Source organism: Ranitomeya imitator, chromosome 3 (genome assembly GCF_032444005.1).
Source record: "Ranitomeya imitator isolate aRanImi1 chromosome 3, aRanImi1.pri, whole genome shotgun sequence".
Classification (NCBI taxonomy): Eukaryota; Metazoa; Chordata; class Amphibia; order Anura; family Dendrobatidae; genus Ranitomeya; species Ranitomeya imitator.
The window spans coordinates 119,201,728-119,223,622 of record NC_091284.1 but is presented as its reverse complement, the minus strand read 5'-3'; the positions used below and the strand labels follow the sequence as shown (position 1 = coordinate 119,223,622).

The 21,895-nt window shown below is 46.9% G+C and overlaps 1 protein-coding gene across 1 annotated transcript; it reads left to right on the top strand.

Moving 5' to 3' along the window:
• Positions 1-2,516: 2,516 nt before the first annotated feature.
• Positions 2,517-5,975, top strand: LOC138672908 (uncharacterized). The gene is made up of 3 exons (XM_069761353.1): positions 2,517-2,608; positions 2,689-2,845; positions 2,961-5,975. The coding sequence occupies exons 2-3, from the start codon at positions 2,754-2,756 to the stop codon at positions 4,147-4,149; spliced, it is 1,281 nt and encodes a 426-aa protein (XP_069617454.1). The 5' UTR covers positions 2,517-2,608; positions 2,689-2,753; the 3' UTR covers positions 4,150-5,975.
• The last annotated feature ends 15,920 nt before the right edge of the window (positions 5,976-21,895 follow it).

Below are 21,895 nucleotides of genomic sequence, written 5' to 3'. Positions count from 1 at the left end.
TAGGTCGTAAAGGAGTTAAGATAGAGATGGCCTATCAGATTGGTGGGGGTCTGAAACCTGATTCTCCTACAAATCGGTTGTTTTGTTGCCCAAGTGGCTTCTGAATGTAAAAAATGTATGTTGCTGAACAGAGCAGCTCCATTCACTGTGAAGTGGACGTTCTAAGGTACTGCAGCTCACCTCATATTCACTTCATCAATATGTAAGTAGGGGACAAAGCCTTTCATTTATGCTCTGACACTTCTAAGAAATGCACAGAACTTGCACTCCTTTCTCATCCCTTTTATGAGATAAATGTGCCATAGACCTCTAGCTTGTTTTTTACTGTTACTCTGATTGTGAAGAGGGGGATCGAATGGGTCCAGTCTTGGCTGGATCCAATCTCTGCAACTGAAACAGATTAGCTGAATCCTTCTAAACTTTATTTAGAAACAGGAAGTCTCTTTTTCCTGCACAAGTCATCATTGGAACTACAATACTACATAACAGTAAAGTCCCTGGCAGCCCAGCTCCACCAACTCTTCAACTCTCGAGCTTGACCCAGCTGATCCACTCCTCCCTCTCTGCCAGGGACTTTGTAGTGATGTGGTATTGTAGTTTTAATGATGGGTCATGCAGAGAGAAGAGACCTCCTGTTTCTACATGGAGCTTAGAAGGATTCAGCTAGTCTGTTTTTAGCTCATGTGATGTCATGGACGTAATGGAAAAGAGAATTATCTGGGTAGAAGACAAAAATGAGCAATTGTAAGTACACAGTGCCATATAATACATATAATATGATGGTTGCAATATATTAAGGCTGCTTTCACACATCAGGTTTTTTGTTTCAGGCGAATTCCGGCTCTTCCGACAAAAAACGGAATAGAAAACCGGAGAAGCCGGATCCGGCATTTCCCCCATTGAATATTATTGGTGCCGGATGGCGCCTGATAGCCCAGCGTTCCTTCCGGTTTGATGCCGGATCCGGCGTCAAGTCGATTCCGGCGTCTGGAAAAAACGTGTACTGTAACGTTTTTTGTCTCCGGCGAAAAAGCCGGAAAGGCCGGATCCGGTCTTTCCGGCTTTTTACAACAATGCATGTCTATGGATGCCGGAAAGCGCCGGATCCGGAAAAAATCGGATCCGGCGGCCGTATCCGGCTTTTTACACTGAGCATGCTCAAAAAACTTTGATCAGCCCCCTGGACTATATATAAAGCAGGGCCATGAGGCCTTCAGCCATTTCCAGCCCAAAAGCAGAAGAGCCAACACCCTGCCAAGACGGAAGGAGCCAGAGAGCCTGCCACAGAGCTGAGAGCCTGCCACAGAGCTAGAGCCTGCTTCAGACCTGAGAGCCTGCCACAGAGCCGGGAGCCTTCCACAGAGCCGGGAGCCGAGAGACTTCCACAGAGCTGAGAGCCTGCCACAGAGCCGGGAGCCGAGAGCCTGCCACAGAGCTGAGAGCCTTCCACAGAGCTGAGAGCCTGCCACAGAGCTGAGAGCCTGCCACAGAGCCGGGAGCCGAGAGCCTGCCACAGAGCCGAGAGCCTGCCACAGAGCTGAGAGCCTGCCACAGAGCTGAGAGCCTGCCACAGAGCCGGGAGCCGAGAGCCTGCCACAGAGCCGAGAGCCTGCCACAGAGCTGAGAGCCTGCCACAGAGCTGAGAGCCTGCCACAGAGCCGGGAGCCGAGAGCCTGCCACAGAGCCAAGAGCCTGCCACAGAGCTGAGAGCCTGCCACAGAGCTGAGAGCCTGCCACAGAGCTGAGAGCCTGCCACAGAGCTGAGAGCCTGCCACAGAGCCGGGAGCCGAGAGCCTGCCACAGAGCCGAGAGCCGAGAGACTTCCACAGAGCTGAGAGCCATGTCTCCGGGGAGGCCTCCTCCGCCTCGCCGTCCACGCACAGAGGTTAGTATGAACCAAAGGTGTGTGTGTGTGTGTGTATCATCTATTCTTTTATGTTTCATCGTAGGAAGCTGATGAGGCTGAGTCCCCCGGAGAAGAGGTGGTCCCCGAAGATGAGGGAAGGGGTGGAGAAACCCACGGAGAGGGCTCACAATTGGTATGTATCTGTGATGTATTGCGGAAACACACCCTACACTACACACAAAACATAACACTAGATGCTTACAACAAAATACATAGAAACTGATACTTTCAAACCACACACAACACATACAAAACATATATATCACATGGCACACAACACATAGAATGGCTACCAACAACCCCATAATTTTTTATTTTTGTATTCTAGAGTTCTGAATCTGGTGCCCAAGCAATAGGTCCTTCCAGTGGCTCCCGGGGTCGTCGGCGACATTCACGTGGCGGCCGTCGTCATGTAGGTTTTTTGTTATTTTTTGGGTGCAGGTTAGCAATGTTTCAAATTTGGTGTTAATTTTTTCCCCCTTTTCAAACAGGTTTCACAGCGTGCTCCAGATTCGGACGGTGAGGAGGTCGGCCTTGATATTGACCTCCTCATCGATCTTGTCAGAGACAGGGAGCCGTTGTGGAATATGGGTGACCACCGCCATGCTGATCTCTCAGTGACCCGTCGACTCTGGGAGCAAATCTGCTGTGAACTGATTCCGAGGTGGGAGGACCTAGATGTTCAGGCCCAGATTCAAGAACGTAAGTATCCTCAGTTCAGTTTTGGTGATGCATTCTAAAATGCTGTTTCTAACCAAGTTGTCTTTCTCCTATTTTAACAGGTGAGCGGATTGTGAAAAGGTGGCGGTCAATCAGGGATCGCTTTAAGAAGGAGTTCAATAAAGAGATGCAGGCCCGGAGTGGATCTGGAGGACGCAGGAGCACGTACAAATACGCAAGGGCCCTGTCGTTCCTCAGGTCAACGATGGTCACCCGAAGGTAAATATTACCCACCACATGCACTAATGTTTTACATGTCTAACCTCTTTTGCTCTTTCAGCCAGGGCCATGCAATGACAGTATATTAATTGTTTGTTTCTCTCTTTTTCCACAGTACCGTTGGGAGCACTCTGGAGCCTGCAGCACAATTGAACACTTCTGGGGCGATCCCTCAAGAGGCCGCCACCGAGGGACACTTTGACAGTGAGGAACCCTCTGCACCTTCCCACTCTGCACCTTCCCACTCTGCATTTTCCCACTCTGCACCTTTCCACTCTGCACCTTCCCACTCTACCGATCCCTCTTTCCCATCCACGAGCACTGGAGCATCCTGGCCGGTTCCATTGCATGTAGCTGCTGGTGAGAACATAGCGTTTCCTGTACCCCACCCTTCTGCTGCAGCCACCTCTAGTACACCTGTAGCATCGGGGCGGTTTCGCCAGAGGGGTCAGATACATAGTTATGCTCCCGAGTTCTTGCACCTGAACGCATCGTTCCAGAACTGTCTGAAAGTTTTGTCCGAGCAAATGGCTGCAGGATTCAATTTCATAAATAAAAGTATGCTCGAGATGCATACACTTCTGGTAACGATGCGTTCAGAGGCAAAACAGTCCCCGAACAACACTTTTTTTCAGTCGGTGCTTGAGCAAATGGAGACGCTATCTACTTCTCAGCAGATGCAAGTAATGGAATCCTGCCAGTCTACTCTAGCGCTAATTGCCTCTAGAGCAGATAGTTCTTCCAACCATCCTCCAACTTGCCCCCCTTCCTCCACTGTCCACCACTACAGCCAGTACCATCCTCCTGACCCGTATCGCCAAACAGACATTGCCCCATCACGCCCAACTCGCCATCATCCACATCGTGCCCCGTCCCACCAGCCACACCACCAGCCCCGTGCCCCTTCCCACCATCCACACTATCAGCATCCCTCCCGTGCCACTTCACACCCATATGATGATCCAGACCCATACAACTTCCCATCTACTTCATCCTCACCTCCTCTCCCTGCCCACTTCCAACAGACTGTATCACCCTCTTCCCAAACATCTTCTACACACATCACTCATTCTGCCACCCAGTCCTCCCAAAACATTTCGTACACCCCTCCACCCTACCAAATTTCTAACCCCAATCCCACTTTCTTGTCCACCCGCTCAATAGCTTTCTCCACTCCTTCACCCCTAACCGATGAACATTCTCCACCACCATCACATTCCTCTCTCCACACTCCCACTGTCGAAGTGTCCCTATCAGACAGTGCCTCCGATAGTATCTCCACCCCGACGTATGAAAACATTTAGTACCCCATTTTTTTGTGTGTTTACATTGTTAATAAAAGTTTTTGGTTGAAAAATCTCTTGTATTTATTCATTAGGAACAAATAACACTTTTGTAAAAAAAAGGTTTATTGGTAACAGTAGAACTTTGGGTATGCACATCTTGATTTAAAAATAAACTCAAACAGGTACCCAACATGGTTAAAAGGTAAACCCAAACAGGTACGCAACATGAGGGTAAAAACCAAACTGGTATACAACATGGGTAAGGTAAAAACAACAGGTACGCAACATGGGTAAAGGTTAAAGTTATTACTAGGTATACACAAAGTGTTTAAACTATATCATCCTGCCAGTGTATTCTTCCTTGGGGTGAAATAAAATATTCTGCAAAGTGATCCCGTATTCTGGACACTGTGGCAGAACTTCTGTATGTATGGATGCTGTAATCCATCAAGGTGGTTTCGGCAGAATGGTCCTCAATGGAAAGTTGTTCCTTGGATATAACATAATTGTGGAGGACAACACACGCTTTCACCACCTCATCCACAGTGTTTGTGTTTAAGTTTATGGATGTCAAGAGAACTCTCCATTTGGCGGTTAGGATCCCAAACGCACACTCCACCATTCTCCTTGCACGTGTGAGTCTGTAGTTGAAAATTTTTTTGGTATTGGTTAAACCACGGCTGGAGTAGGGTTTCAAAAGATGCTCTGAAAGCTGAAAAGCTTCATCCCCAACACATACAAATGGCATTGGTGGATCGGAAGTTTGAGGCAGTGGTCTTGGGGGGGGGAAATTGAAAGGTTTTTCCATATAAATGCCGCCCCATAGAAGACAGTTTGAAAACTTGCGAATCATTAGAACGACCATACGCCCCAATGTCCACCGCTACAAATTTGTAATCCGCATCGGTGATGGCCATCAGCACGATGGAAAAGTACTTCTTGTAGTTGAAATACTGAGATCCAGAACCATCCGGTTTCACGATACGGATGTGTTTCCCGTCCACCGCACCCAAGCAATTGGGAAACTGGCACACTTCCAGGAATCTGTCAGCTACTTCCAACCATGTCTGCATTGTGGGATGTGGAATGTATTCTTCATGCAAACAGTCCCACAGTGCACGGCAAGTGTGCCTCACTATTCCTGATATTGTGGAAATGCCCAGTCTGAATTGAAAATGTAGGGAAGACAGGGATTCACCGGTTGCTAGGAATCTGTGAAGAAAAGGAAGGAAGAAATTACTACAAATTCAAAATATCAAATAAAGAGTCCACAACAAAAGTTGATGCAAAAAGAATGCTTACCGAAGAGTCACCATCAGACGCTCAGCTGGGGTAATGGAGAATCGGCAATAGGTATCACTCCTTCTTATCAGATGTTGAACCCGCTCCACCAATATATCAAAGTTCTCCGCTTTCATCCGAACATAGCAGAAAAACTTTTCAGGGTCACCTCGAAGCTCCATATACAACGTTGAAAAGACTCCCCGGGTCATTCTCTGTGCCGTGATGGGGTGGATCCACAAACGGCGTCGTCGCAGACGCATGACACGCTGTCTCTCTTCCTCTTTCTCAATCACAATAGCTTTTAATCGATTCGCCTCTGTGATGAAATCCACGTTGTTCTGCAGAATCTTTGCAATAATGCCCTCCATCTTGCTCTGTAGCTTGCTCCTCTCCAACCCGTCACAGATGTTAAGAACACTGTATATATAGTTTTCAGCCGGCCAATCACCTTTTTAGCCTTTCAGGGGGCGTTTTTTAAAGCCGGATCCGTAAAAAACCGGAAAGAAAAACGGACGAAACGGATGCGACCGGACGAGCCGGATCAGGTTTTTTGCCGGATCCGGACAACGGATCCGGCTAAAAAACCGGATCCGGCTCGTCCGGTTGCATCCGGTTTCTTTAAAAAAAACGGATCCGGTGATGCGGCGCGACGCCGCATCCGGCATCCGGCAAAAAACCTGATGTGTGAAAGCAGCCTAAGAGGATAAAAACTTTGATGGGAGAGATTCTCTAAATCGCCACTTTTTTATTTTACTGCAGGAGTGGTGCTTCAAATCTAAGTCCCCTACCACCTGTGTTATACTCACCTTCCAGCATATTCATCTATTATCGCCACCACTCCTATCGGTCTCCGGAAATTTGTGATGTACCGATTGCTCAAGTATTTCATGGAATGAACTGGTAATCACTCTTCAATACAAGTCTTGTTCAGAACAAGCCTTTTTCTGCCGTTCATAAACTTGCATTGAGAGCTTGTGACGTAGCTTCTGACTTCCGGCCATTCAGAAGTTATAGTCACAAGATGGTGCTGTAGAATCAGTGTGGGCTGAAAAAAAAAAGTCAAAATGCCAGAGGGTGAGTGTAAGACGGGCAGGGAGCTTAGGGTGAAAGCAGCACGGTGGCTCAGTGGTTAATACTGTAGCCTTGCAGCGCTCTGATCCTGGGTTCAAATCCAACCAAAGTCAACATCTGTAAGAGGTGTTTGTATTTTCTCCTTATGTTTGCTTGGGTTCGTTCCTACAGGTTCTACAGTATCCTCCCACACTCCAAAGACATACTAATAGGGAATCTAGATTATGAGCCCCAATAGGGACAGTGCCAATGATGTCTGTAAAGCGCTGTGGAATTACACATTTTTGCTTTAGGGAAGCAGAGGCTGGAGAAGACCACCAGAGCAAAGTTGTAGCAGCTGATCAATTATTTAATAGTATCTGTTATTTTAGACCTACGGTAATTTTTCCAGATCCCAGGAAATCCCAAAACTACATTTATGAAAGCTATGCAAGGGTAATAAGGGTCAACATTTTATTCATTCACCATGGACTTCCAAGTTCCTGCTCTGCAGACTGTGACTGATTATTACAGAAGGGTCAAATCATTATTTCCACGAAGGAACTAAACCTTGTATTATCACAGTTAAAATCCCTGAGAAGTATCCAATTCGTTTCTCCAAGACTATCATCTTTAGTGTTCCACATTCTGAAGGCCTTTAGGAAACAGATGCTTTATTAACAATATTTGATGCCTCCGCGAATGACTCATTGTTTCCATTGTAACAACCACCATGAAATTACCCTGAGTGAGCATGCCACCCTCTAGGATGACACAGATAGTATCCATTACAAAGTATGATTTTTTGCTGGATCATTGCTATGTTCCAGCTACAAGGTCTTTCCTTGCTCCAAGTTTAGAATTATGCAATGGTTCTTGTGCAATGGGCCTTGGTTACTTAACACCTGACCTTTGGATTTATAAAGAGTGGGAGGACTTGGCAGTGGTAAAATATCCAAAGATTCTTTTTAGTTACAAAGGCTGCAAATCAGAAGTGACAATTTATTATACACCAAAAATGTGCTGGATTACACCTTATAATCATTACAGACATACCTGTCAAATGCTAAAGTCGCATGGATTTTACGGCAATTTTCTTGTCATTGAATTAATAATGTATTGATTCATTGGCACTTATTTACCTGTTTCCATATGCTTGATTAGCTTGAATCGATATGGGTTATGGCCTGTCATTTCATTTACACTGAGAATGTGGACCGTTTGTTAGAATTGAAAATGGTTAGGTTTCAGCAGTCCATACCCTACTAATCAACTACAATAGTAATTCTAACTGACAGGCATGCAAGGTACTAGTTTGGATCGCCCCCATGGGGCCCTGGGGTACTTGATACTGGGTCCTGCGGTTCACAGGGGGATGTCACAGTGGCTGACCCAGTCCGTGGCCCTGGGGTGTCCGTGTAAAAGGGAAAGGTCTTTAAAGGGATAGCGTTTATGTTCGTGACGCGACCTGTGGTATTCGGTCAGGGTGAGCAACGCTGCTTTAAGGGGTCCACTGGGGTGATGTTATGGCAGCTAGATGGTATACCTTCCCACAGGTGAAGTGTATCCCCAGGGCTTCCCAGTGTGTAGATGGTGAATGATGAATGGTGCAGTGAAGAACGAGGACACAGGGTTGCAGTCTCTTTACCTTTACTGAAGACTTCAGCATCCACAGTCCAGGACACCAGATCACAGGGCAGGCAGAGTCCAGGCGGTTTGGAGGCAAGTCCAGAGTCCCCTTGTCCAGGTGGAAATAAAAGCCTTCCTCTAGTGCCGTGGTGTTGTAGTCCCTTACTGCTAAGCTTCTCATAAGGTCCTCACAACTGTTGTAGATGTTCTGTCTTTCTCTGTCCCCCGGATAGGACAAACCCGTATGACTGGTGGCTTGAGGCATAGCGCTGTAGGTCTTAGTTTTGGCACCAGGTGGCACCCCTGTTGGTGCACATCGTTTAACGTTCTTGGCGTACCAGCCTTTTTCCCTCCAGTGGCGGGTGTAGTTCACATGATCCCTTCGGCACAAATCTCGGTCAGGATGTCCTTCCCGGAGATGGGATTCCACGTCACAGCTGGTGACAGAGACTTCTGCCAGCAGTCCCGATTCCTGAATGAAGCCCCAACACCTTTTCGGGTAAAAGGCTACTACTATCCCCCGCTTCACTGGACTCCTATTACAGCATTTGGTTTTATGATTCTGCACTTTATGTTGGGCTTCCTGTTCCTTTCTTTCCACTGTAAGATCAGGCATCGTCTATAGTGCTCCCAGGTGAGGGCTCCGATATAGGATCCTCCCTTTTGGGCCTCTCCTATGGATCCGTTCAAACTGTCTCCCAGAGTGTCCCATCAAAAGATCACCCCCTCAGGGTTCACGTCCAGCGGCATGCCCACGGATGCTAGGAGAGGGAGTAGTGTCTCGTCAGTGGTGTGGGTAGTCACTGGAGCAGGAGCAAAGATGGGAGTCCGGTCACAGTCTGGGAGAGGAACTGTCACTGGAGCAGGATCGGTCACCGGGGCAGAGTCGTTTTCTGTACATGCGTCTGATGTGGTTTCACCGATGCCGGTCGGCTCCGCTGATGAGGACGCTGCAGTCCACTGCTGCCCGGACCACGATTCTTCCAGCGCGATCTTCCTGCACAGGGCCGACTTCCATTTCTTCACCGCGGTCAGTTCTGCATCCAGGAGTTGGTGGCTCAGCTCCTCCACCTGCGGTTCCAAGAAGTTTGGTTCCTCCTGTAGCGACGAGTCCGGGTTCGCCTCCGGTCGCCTGGGATGTTCCTGGGTCACTTCGTCGTCGTTCAGGTACCCACTGGTCGCCATCCCTGCTCCTCGGTCTGCGGCACATGCACGCTGCTCCTCCATTTCCTGGGTGCGGGGCTCCTTCTTCTAGTTCCCGCCATTGCAAATCAGGAGGCGGACCCCCCTGGCTGATGGGCACGTCCCCCTCACATAGCAGCAGTCGGAGGGGGCGTTCATCACCTTTGGCGCCGATTGGGTAGTCTCCTCCCATGATGGCACGCCCCCTTGTTCTCCAGCGCTCCTTGTCGCGCTGTAATGGCGGCGGGTTTGGCGGGAATTTTTGGCGGTAAATCACTGTTCATTAGTCACACAGTCTTTTAGCACAAATCAGTTAGGCACAGTCTCTTAGGCGCACATTACCCGATTTTCAGGCTTTAGTAGATCCTGTTCGTGACTCCAAAGTTTGGATCGCCCCCATGGGGCCATGGGGTACTCAGTACTGGGTCATGAGGTTCACAGGGGGATGTCATAGTGGCTGACCGGGTCCGTGGCCCTGGGACGTCTGTGTAAAAGGGAAAGGTCTTTAAAGGGATAGAGTTTATGTTCATGATGCCACCTGTGCTATTCTGTCAGGGTGACCGACGCTGCTTTAAGGCGTCCGCTGGGGTGATGTTATGGCAGCTAGATAGTATAACTTCCCACAGGTGAAGTGCAACCCCAGGGCTTCCCAGTGTGTAGATTGTGAATGATGAATGGCGCAGTGAAGAACAAGGACACGGGGTTGCAATCTTTTTACCTTTACTGAAGACTTCAGCATCCACAGTCCAGTGCACCAGATCACAGGGCAGGCAGAGTCCAGCTGGTTTGGAGGCAAGTCCAGAGTCCCCTTGTCCAGGTGGAAATAAAAACCTTCCTCTAGCACCGTGGTGTTGTAGTCCCTTACTGCTAAGCTTCTCATAAGGTCCTCACAACTGTTGTAGATGTTCTGTCTTTCTCTGTCCCCCGGATAGGATAGGACAAACCCGTATGACTGGTGGCTTGAGGTGGTTTATAGGGACTCTATCATGCCCCAGCCTCTAAGGGGTGCCACCGTACCTCCTGGGTGTAGGGGCAGACAGGTAACATGAAATTAGCTGTCCTGCCGATCTCTGGAGCAAAGCATAAAGGTCCTTACTCCCTCGGTGTTCCGGCTACCGGGATTCTGCACCTCAGAAGGAGGCAGCCTGTGTAGGGCTGGTCCCCTTCTGGTATCCACTCCTTTGCTATGACTTCCTTGCACGCTCGCTGCAATACAATTCTGCCTTCGAGTCTCTTCCTAGGAGCTGCAGCTCTGAGGGCATGCACAGCTCCGTGTCCTTCTCCTTCATTCTCTGACAGGATCCCACCCCTGTCAGGGACCAACTAACGGAGCGGAGCTCAGCCAGCAACTAACTAACTTTCCCTACAGGCGACCAGTTTTACCTATGTGGGGAGTCACCTAATAAATAGGAGTAAGAGCTCCCCATGGTGGCCTGGAGTGTGAAATGTGTTGCATGTTTGTGATACCTGGATGCGGTTATCCTTCTTAGCCTCCAAACGTAGCATCACTCTCCCCGAGAGGAAAGCAATACCACTGCGACGACCAAGATCCTGGGGCGCCGCACTAGCACAGCCCTGTGATCTTTTTCAAAAATGCCCATTGTCAAGGAGGACACTGGAGAGATCACGCAGATCCCACCGCTGCCACCAATTTGTCAGGGAACGCAATTCTGCTGCCTTCAATCGTCTGGACAATTGTTGTGAATTCTGTGGTCAAGCTCCCTCCTGTGGTCATGAGTGGTACTTCGGCTGGTTCTGTCTATGAGCTTCCTCTGGTGGATGTGAGTGGGGCTGCGGCTTCTGAGTTTCCTTCCTCAGGTGACGAGGTCAAGTCGTTAGGTGCTGCTCTATTTAACTCCACCTAGTTCTTTGTTCCTGGCCTCCAGTCAATGTTCCAGTATTGGTCTTGCTCTCTCCTGGATCGTCTTGTGGCCTGTCTGCCCTGCATAAGCTAAGTTCTGCTTGTGTTACTTTTGTTTGCTATTTTTTCTGTCCAGCTTGCTTTATTGGTTTTTCTTGCTTGCTGGAAGCTCTGGGACGCAGAGGGAGCACCTCCGTGCCGTTAGTCAGTACGGAGGGTCTTTTTGCGCCCTCTGCGTGGTTGTTTGTAGGTTTTTGTGCTGACCGCAAAGCTATCTTTACTATCCTCGGTCTATTCAGTAAGTCGGGCCTCACTTTGCTAAAACCTATTTCATCTCTGTGTTTGTATTTTCATCTTTACTCACAGTCATTATATGTGGGGGGCTGCCTTTTCCTTTGGGGAGTTTCTCTGAGGCAAGGTAGGCTTATTTTTCTATCTTCAGGGCTTGCTAGTTTCTCAGGCTGTGCCCGAGGCGCCTAGGTCTGGTCAGGAGCGCTCCACGGCTACCTCTAGTGTGGTGTGATAGGATTAGGGATTGCGGTCAGCAGAGTTCCCACGTCTCAGAGCTCGTCCTATGTTATTAGTAAGTATCAGGTCACTTTGTGTGCTCTTAACCACCAGGTCCATTGTGTTTCTGAATCACCAGTTCATAACAGTACTGGAGGCCCAAAGTACTAATGCTTCTCAATAGAGGGAAAAGAGAAGTTCTGAGACCATTTTTTTTTCTCTGCACTGTGTTTTGTCTTTCTTTTCCCCTAGACATTTGGGTGGTTCAGGACACAGGTGTAGTGCTGGACATTAAAGGTCTGTTTTCTTGTGTGGATTATCTCGCTGCAAGAGTACAAAATATTCAAGACATTGTGGTTCAGAAATCTATGTTAGAACCTAGAATTCCTATTCCTGACTTATTTTCTGGAGATAGAGCTAAGTTTCTGAATTTCAAAAATAATTTTAAACTGTTTCTGGCTTTGAAACCCCGCTCCTCTGGTGACCCAGTTCAACAAGTTAAGATCATTATTTCTTTATTACGTGGCGACCCTCAAGACTGAGCATTTTCCCTTGTGCCAGGAGATCCTGCATTATGCGATATTGATGCGTTTTTTCTGGCGCTCGGATTGCTGTATGATGAACCTAATTCAGTGGATCAGGCAGAGAAAAATTTGCTGGCTCTGTGTCAGGGTCAGGATGAGGTAGAGATATATTGTCAGAAGTTTAGGAAGTGGTCTGTGCTCACTCAATGGAATGAATGTGCGCTGGCAGCAATTTTCAGAAAGGGTCTCTCTGAAGCCCTTAAGGATGTCATGGTGGGATTTCCTATGCCTGCTGGTCTGAATGAGTCTATGTCTTTGGCCATTCAGATCGATCGACGCTTACGTGAGCATAAAAATGTGCACCATTTGGCGGTATTATCTGAGCATAAACCTGAGCCTATGCAATGTGATAGGACTTTGACCAGAGCTGAACGGCAAGAACACAGACGTCGGAATGGGCTGTGTTTTTATTGTGGTGATTCCACTCATGCTATCTCCGATTGTCCTAAGCGCACTAAGCGGTTCGCTAGGTCTGCCACCATTGGTACGGTACAGTCGAAATTTATTTTGTCCGTTACTTTGATCTGCTCTTTGTCATCCTATTCTGTCATGGCATTTGTGGATTCAGGCGCTGCCCTGAATTTGATGGACTTGGACTTTGCTAGGCGCTGTGGGTTTTTCTTGGAGCCCTTGCAGTATCCTATTTCATTGAGAGGAATTGATGCTACGCCTTTGGCCAACAATAAGCCTCAGTACTGGACCCAACTGACCATGTGCATGGCTCCTGCGCATCAGGAGGATATTCGCTTTTTGGTGTTGCATAATCTGCATGATGTGGTCGTGTTGGGGTTGCCATGGCTACAAGTCCATAACCCAGTATTGGATTGGAAATCTATGTCTGTGTCCAGCTGGGGTTGTCAGGGGGTACATGGTGATGTTCCAGTTCTGTCTATTTCATCATCCACCCCTTCTGAGGTCCCAGAGTTCTTGTCGGATTACCGGGATGTATTTGATGAGCCCAAGTCCAGTGCCCTACCTCCGCATAGGGATTGCGATTGTGCTATCGATTTGATTCCTGGTAGTAAGTTCCCTAAGGGTCGACTGTTTAATTTGTCTGTGCCTGAGCACGCCGCTATGCCGAGTTACGTAAAGGAATCCTTGGAGAAGGGTCATATTCGCCCGTCGTCGTCGCCATTGGGAGCAGGGTTCTTTTTTGTGGCCAAGAAGGATGGTTCGTTGAGACCTTGTATTGATTACCGCCTTCTAAATAAATTCACAGTCAAATTTCAGTACCCCTTGCCGCTGCTGTCTGATTTGTTTGCTCGGATTAAGGGGGCTAGTTGGTTCACCAAGATAGATCTTCGTGGTGCGTATAATCTTGTGCGTATTAAACAGGGCGATGAATGGAAAACAGCATTTAATATGCCCGAGGGCCATTTTGAGTACCTGGTTATGCCATTCGGGCTTTCCAATGCTCCATCAGTATTTCAGTCCTTTATGCATGACATCTTCCGAGAGTACCTGGATAAATTCCTGATTGTATACTTGGATGATATTTTGGTCTTCTCGGATGATTGGGAGTCTCACGTGAAGCAGGTTAGAATGGTGTTCCAGGTCCTGCGTGCGAATTCTTTGTTTGTGAAGGGGTCAAAGTGTCTCTTTGGTGTTCAGAAGGATTCATTTTTGGGTTTCATTTTTTCCCCTTCTACTATCGAGATGGACCCTGTAAAAGTTCAGGCCATTTATGATTGGACTCAGCCGACATCTCTGAAGAGTCTGCAAAATTTCCTGGGCTTTGCTAATTTTTATCGTCGCTTCATCAATAATTTTTCTAGTATTGCTAAACCGTTGACTGATTTAACCAAGAAGGGTGCTGATGTGGTCAATTGGTCTTCTGCTGCTGTAGAAGCTTTTCAGGAGTTGAAGCGTCGTTTTTCTCCTGCCCCTGTGTTATGCCAGCCAGATGTTTCGCTCCCGTTCCAGGTTGAGGTTGATGCTTCTGAGATTGGAGCAGGGGCTGTTTTGTCGCAAAGAAGTTCTGATGGCTCGGTGATGAAACCATGTGCCTTCTTTTCCAGGAAGTTTTCGCCTGCTGAGCGTAATTATGATGTTGGCAATCGAGAGTTGTTGGCCATGAAGTGGGCATTCGAGGAGTGGCATCATTGGCTTGAAGGAGCTAAGCATCGCGTGGTGGTCTTGACTGATCACAAGAACTTGACTTATCTCGAGTCTGCCAAACGGTTGAATCCTAGACAGGCTCGTTTGTCGCTGTTTTTCTCCCGTTTTGACTTTGTGGTTTCGTACCTTCCGGGCTCTAAGAATGTGAAGGCGGATGCCCTGTCTAGGAGTTTTGTGCCCGACTCTCCGGGTTTGCCTGAGCCGGAGGGTATTCTCAAAGAGGGGGTAATTTTGTCTGCCATCTCCCCTGATTTGCGGCGGGTGCTGCAAAAATTTCAGTCTAATAGACCTGACCGTTGCCCAGCGGAGAAACTGTTTGTCCCTGATAAATGGACGAGTAGAGTTATCTCTGAGGTTCATTGTTCGGTGTTGGCTGGTCATCCTGGAATCTTTGGTACCAGAGATTTGGTGGCTAGATCCTTTTGGTGGCCGTCTCTGTCGCGGGATGTGCGTTCGTTTGTGCAGTCCTGTGGGATTTGTGCTCGGGCTAAGCCCTGCTGTTCTCGTGCCAGTGGGTTGCTTTTGCCCTTGCCGGTCCCGAAGAGGCCCTGGACACATATCTCTATGGATTTTATTTCGGATCTCCCCGTCTCTCAAAAGATGTCGGTCATTTGGGTGGTTTGTGATCGCTTCTCTAAGATGGTCCATTTTGGTACCCTTGTCTAAATTGCCTTCCTCCTCTGATTTGGTGCCATTGTTTTTCCAGTATGTGGTTCGTTTACATGGCATTCCGGAGAACATCGTTTCTGACAGAGGTTCCCAGTTTGTTTCGAGGTTTTGGCGAGCCTTTTGTGCTAGGATGGGCATTGATTTGTCTTTTTCCTCGGCTTTCCATCCTCAAACAAATGGCCAAACTGAACGAACCAATCAGACCTTGGAAACATATCTGAGATGTTTTGTTTCTGCTGATCAGGATGATTGGGTGTCCTTTTTGCCTTTGGCTGAGTTCGCCCTTAATAATCGGGCCAGCTCGGCTACTTTGGTTTCGCCGTTTTTCTGCAATTCTGGTTTCCATCCTCGTTTCTCTTCAGGGCAGGTTGAGTCTTCGGACTGTCCTGGTGTGGATACTGTGGTGGATAGGTTGCATCAGATTTGGACTCATGTAGTGGACAATTTGACATTGTCCCAGAAGGCTCAACGTTTCGCTAACCGTAGGCGATGTGTGGGTCCCCGACTTTGTGTTGGGGATTTGGTTTGGTTGTCGTCTCGTTATATTCCTATGAAAGTTTCCTCTCCTAAGTTTAAGCCTCGTTTCATTGGTCTGTATAGGATTTCTGAGGTTCTTAATCCTGTGTCTTTTCGTTTGACCCTTCCAGCTTCTTTTTCCATCCATAATGTATTCCATAGGTCATTGTTGCGGAGATACGTGGCACCTGTGGTTCCATCCGTTGATCCTCCTGCCCCGGTTTTGGTTGAGGGGGAGTTGGAGTATATAGTGGAGAAGATTTTGGATTCTCGTATTTCGAGACGGAAACTCCAGTACCTGGTTAAGTGGAAGGGTTATGGTCAGGGGGATAATTCCTGGGTCTTTGCCTCTGATGTTCATGCTGCCGATCTGGTTCGTGCCTTTCATTTGGCTCATCCTGGTCGGCCTGGGGGCTCTGGTGAGAGTTCGGTGACCCCTACTCAAGGGGGGGGGGGGTACTTTTGTGAATTCTGTGGTCAAGCTCCCTCCTGTGGTCATGAGTGGTACTTCGGCTGGTTCTGTCTATGAGCTTCCTCTGGTGGATGTGAGTGGGGCTGCAGCTTCTGAGTTTCCTTCCTCAGGTGACGAGGTCAAGTCGTTAGGTGCTGCTCTATTTAACTCCACCTAGTTCTTTGTTCCTGGCCTCCAGTCAATGTTCCAGTATTGGTCTTGCTCTCTCCTGGATCGTCTTGTGGCCTGTCTGCCCTGCATAAGCTAAGTTCTGCTTGTGTTACTTTTGTTTGCTATTTTTTCTGTCCAGCTTGCTTTATTGGTTTTTCTTGCTTGCTGGAAGCTCTGGGACGCAGAGGGAGCACCTCCGTGCCGTTAGTCGGTACGGAGGGTCTTTTTGCGCCCTCTGCGTGGTTGTTTGTAGGTTTTTGTGCTGACCGCAAAGCTATCTTTACTATCCTCGGTCTATTCAGTAAGTCGGGCCTCACTTTGCTAAAACCTATTTCATCTCTGTGTTTGTATTTTCATCTTTACTCACAGTCATTATATGTGGGGGGCTACCTTTTCCTTTGGGGAGTTTCTCTGAGGCAAGGTAGGCTTATTTTTCTATCTTCAGGGCTTGCTAGTTTCTCAGGCTGTGCCCGAGGCGCCTAGGTCTGGTCAGGAGCGCTCCACGGCTACCTCTAATGTGGTGTGATAGGATTAGGGATTGCGGTCAGCAGAGTTCCCACGTCTCAGAGCTCGTCCTATGTTATTAGTAACTATCAGGTCACTTTGTGTGCTCTTAACCACCAGGTCCATTGTGTTTCTGAATCACCAGTTCATAACAGACAATTACACAATTGACTGGCAAGTGATGAACGAGGCTGTTGCTGTTTTCCCAAGTAGGTCAGTTATTGGGGAACTCACAGTGAACGTATGATATATCCACCTTCGATTTCAACACGTGGAATGTATATATAAAATATATATACAGTATACACCAATCATTTATACAGGCCGATTGGACACCTGTTACAGGTAGCATATGGCTTCAGGGGTGCAGTTTAGAGAGCAAGAGGAATAGAGCTATTACATTTTATGTATTTATTCTTGAAAGGTAGGCAGCATTTATAAAATAAAAAAATAAAAAAACAGTATATACAATTACATAAAATAAAAAGGATAACAAAAGAGAAATACTATACCTGATGTTATAGGGATGGCTTTTAACCCCTTTACCCCCAAGGGTGGTTTGCACGTCAATGACCAGGCCAATTTTTACAATTCTGACCACTGTCCCTTTATGAGGTTATAACTCCGAAACGCTTCAACGGATCCTGGTGATTCTGACATTGTTTTCTCATGACATATTGTACTTCATGATAGTGGTAAAATTTCTTTGATAGTACCTGCGTTTATTTGTGAAAAAAACGGAAATTTGGCAAAAATTTTGAAAATTTCGCAATTTTCAAACTTTGAATTTTTATGCAATTAAATCACAGATATATGTCACACAAAATACTTAATAAGTAACATTTCCCACATGTCTCCTTTACATCAGCATAATTTTGGAACCAATTTTTTTTTTTGTTAGGGAGTTATAAGGGTTAAAAGTTGACCAGCAATTTCTCACTTTTACAACACCATTTTTTTTTAGGGACCACGTCTCATTTGAAGTCATTTTGAGGGGTCTATATGATAGAAAATGCCCAAGTGTGACACCATTCTAAAAACTGCACCCCTCAAGGTGCTCAAAACCACATTCATGAAGTTTATTAACCCTTCAGGTGTTTAAAAGGAATTTTTGGAATGTTTAAATAAAAATGAACATTTAACTTTTTTACACAAAAAATTTACTTCAGCTGTAATTTGTTTTATTTTACCAAGGGTAACAGGAGAAAATGGACCCCAAAAGTTGTTGTCCAATTTGTCCTGAGTATGCTGATACCCCATATGTGGCAGTAAACCACTGTTTGGGCGCATGGGAGAGCTCGGAAGGGAAGGAGCGCCGTTTGACTTTTCAATGCAAAATTGACAGGAATTGAGATGGGACGCCATGTTGCGTTTGGAGAGCCCCTGATGTGCCTAAACATTGAAACCCCCCACAAGTGACACAATTTTGGAAAGTAGACCCCCTAAGGAACTTATCTGGATGTGTGGTGAGCACTTTGACCCACCAAGTGCTTCACAGAAGTTTATAATGCAGAACCGTAAAAATAAAAAATCATATTTTTTCACAAAAATTATATTTTTGCCCCCAATTTTTTATTTTTCCAAGGGTAAGAGAAGAAATTGGACCTCAAAAGTTGTTGTCCAATTTGTCCTGAGTACGCTGATACCCCATATGTGGCAGTAAACCACTGTTTGGGCGCATGGGAGAGCTCGGAAGGGAAGGAGCGCCGTTTGACTTTTCAATGCAAAATTGACAGAAATTGAGATGGGACGCCATGTTGCGTTTGGAGAGCCACTGATGTGCCTAAACATTGAAACCCCCCACAAGTGACACCATTTTGGAAAGTAGACCCCCTAAGGAACTTATCTAGAGGTGTGGTGAGCACTTTGACCCACCAAGTGCTTCACAGAAGTTTATAATGCAGAACCGTAAAAATAAAAAATCATATTTTTTCACAAAAATTATATTTTTGCCCCCAATTTTTTATTTTTCCAAGGGTAAGAGAAGAAATTGGACCTCAAAAGTTGTTGTCCAATTTGTCCTGAGTACGCTGATACCCCATATGTGGCAGTAAACCACTGTTTGGGCGCATGGGAGAGCTCGGAAGGGAAGGAGCGCCGTTTGACTTTTCAATGCAAAATTGACAGGAATTGAGATGGGACGCCATGTTGCGTTTGGAGAGCCACTGATGTGCCTAAACATTGAAACCCCCCACAAGTGACACCATTTTGGAAAGTAGACCCCCTAAGGAACTTATCTGGATGTGTGGTGCGCACTTTGACCCATCAAGGGCTTCACAGAAGTTTATAATGCAGAGCCATAAAAATAAAACAAAATTTTTAGCCCCCAGTTTTGTATTTTCCCTAGGGTAACAGGAGAAATTGGACCCCAAAAGTTGTTGTCCAATTTGTCCTGAGTACGCTGATACCCCATATGTGGGGGGGAACCACCGTTTGGGCGCATGGGAGGGCTCGGAAGGGAAGGAGCGCCATTTGGAATGCAGACTTAGATGGAATGGTCTGCAGGCGTCACATTGCGTTTGCAGAGCCCCTAATGTACCTAAAAAGTAGAAACCCCCCACAAGTGACACCATTTTGGAAAGTAGACCCCCTAAGGAACTCATCTTGATGTGTTGTGAGAGCTTTGAACCCCCAAGTATTTCACTACAGTTTATAACGCAGAGCCGTGCAAATAAAAAATATTTTTTTTTCCACAAAAATTATATTTTAGCCCCCAGTTTTGTATTTTTCCAAGGTTAGCAGGAGAAATTGGACCCTAAATGTTGTTGTCCAATTTGTCCTGAGTACGCTGATACCCGATATGTGGGGGGGGAACCACCGTTTGGGCGCATGGGAGGGCTCGGAAGGGAAGGAGCATCATTTGGAATGCAGACTTAGATGGATTGGTCTGCAGGCGTCACATTGCGTTTGCAGAGCCCCTAATGTACCTAAACAGTAGAAACCCCCCACAAGTGACCCCATATTGGAAACTAGACCCCTCAATGAACTTATCTAGATGTGTTGTGAGAACTTTGAACCCCCAAGTGTTTCACTACAGTTTATAACGCAGAGCCGTGAAAATAAAAAATCTTTTTGTTTTCCCACAAAAATGATTTTTTAGCCCCCAGTTCTGTATTTTCCCACGGGTAACAGGAGAAATTGGTCCACAAAAGTTGTTGTCCAATTTGTCCTGAGTACGCTGATACCCCATATGTGAGGGTAAACCCCTGTTTGGGCACACAGGAGAGCTCGGAAGGGAAGGAGCACTGTTTTACTTTTTCAACGCAGAATTGGCTGGAATTTAGATCGGACGCCATGTCGTGTTTGGAGAGCCCCTGATGTGCCGAAACAGTGGAAACCCCCCAATTATAACTGAAACCCTAATCTAAACACACCCCTAACCCTAATTCCAACGGTAACCCTAACCACACCTCTAACCCTGACACACCCCTAACCCTAATCCCAACCCTATTCCCAACTGTAAATGTAATCTAAACCCTAACCCTAACTTTAGCCCCAACCCTAACTGTAGCCCCAACCCTAACCCTAGCCCTAACCCTAGCCCTAACCCTAGCCCTAACCCTAACCCTAGCCCTAACCCTAGCCCTAACCCTAGCCCTAACCCTAGCCCTAGCCCTAACCCTAGCCCTAACCCTAACCCTAGCCCTAGCCCTAACCCTAACCCTAGCCCTAACCCTAGCCCTAACCCTAGCCCTAGCCCTAACCCTAGCCCTAACCCTAGCCCTAGCCCTAACCCTAGCCCTAACCCTAACCCTAGCCCTAACCCTAGCCCTAGCCCTAATGGGAAAATGGAAATAAATACATTTTTTTTTATTTTTCCCTAACTAAGGGGGTGATGAAGGGGGGTTTGATTTACTTTTATAGCGAGTTTTTTAGCGGATTTTTATGATTGGCAGCCGTCACACACTGAAAGACCCTTTTTATTGCAAAAAATATTTTTTGCAATACCACATTTTGAGAGCTATAATTTTTCCATATTTTGGTCCACAGAGTCATGTGAGGTCTTGTTTTTTGCGGGACGAGTTGACGTTTTTATTGAAAACATTTTCGAGCACGTGACATTTTTTGATCGCTTTTTATTCCGATTTTTGTGAGGAAGAATGACCAAAAACCAGCTATTCATGAATTTCTATTGGGGGAGGCGTTTATACCATTCCGCGTTTGGTAAAATTGACAAAGCAGTTTTATTCTTCGGGTCAGTAAGATTACAGCAACACCTCATTTATATCATTTTTTTATGTTTTGGCGCTTTTATACGATAAAAACTATTTTACAGAAAAAATAATTATTTTTGCATCGCTTTATTCTCAGGACTATAACTTTTTTATTTTTTTGCTGATGATGCTGTATGGCGGCTCGTTTTTTGCGGGACAATATGACGCTTTCAGCGGTACCATGGTTATTTATATCTGTCCTTTTGATCGCGTGTTATTCCACTTTTTGTTTGGCGGTATGATAATAAAGCGTTGTTTTTTGCCTCGTTTTTTTTTTTTTTTTCTTACGGTGTTTACTGAAGGGGTTAACTAGTGGGACAGTTTTATAGGTCGGGTCGTTACGGACACGGCGATACTAAATATGTGTACTTTTATTGTTTTTTTTTTTATTTAGATGAAGAAATGTATTTATGGGAATAATATTTTTTTTTTTTCATTATTTTGGAATATTTTTTTTTTTTTTTACACATTTGGAAAAATTTTTTTTTACTTTTTTACTTTGTCCCAGGGGGGGACATCACAGATCAGTGATCTGACAGTGTGCACAGCACTCTGTCAGATCACTGATCTGACATGCAGCGCTGCAGCCTTCACAGTGCCTGCTCTGAGCAGGCTCTGTGAAGCCACCTCCCTCCCTGCAGGACCCGGATCCGCGGCCATCTTGGATCCGGGGCTGGAGGGAGCAGGGAGGGAGGTGAGACCCTCGCAGCAACGCGATCATATCGCGTTGCTCCGGGGGTCTCAGGGAAGCCCGCAGGGAGCCCCCTCCCTGCGCGGTGCTTCCCTGCACCGCCGGCACATCGCGATCATCTTTGATCGCGGTGTGCCAGGGGTTAATGTGCCGGGGGCGGTCCGTGACCGCTCCTGGCACATAGTGCCGGATGTCAGCTGCGATAAGCAGCTGACACCCGGCCGCGATCGGCCGCGCTCCCCCTGTGAGCGCGGCCGATCGGCTATGACGTACTATCCCGTCCAGGGTCAGATAAGCCCAGGGCACCTCGACGGGATAGTACGTCTAAGGTCA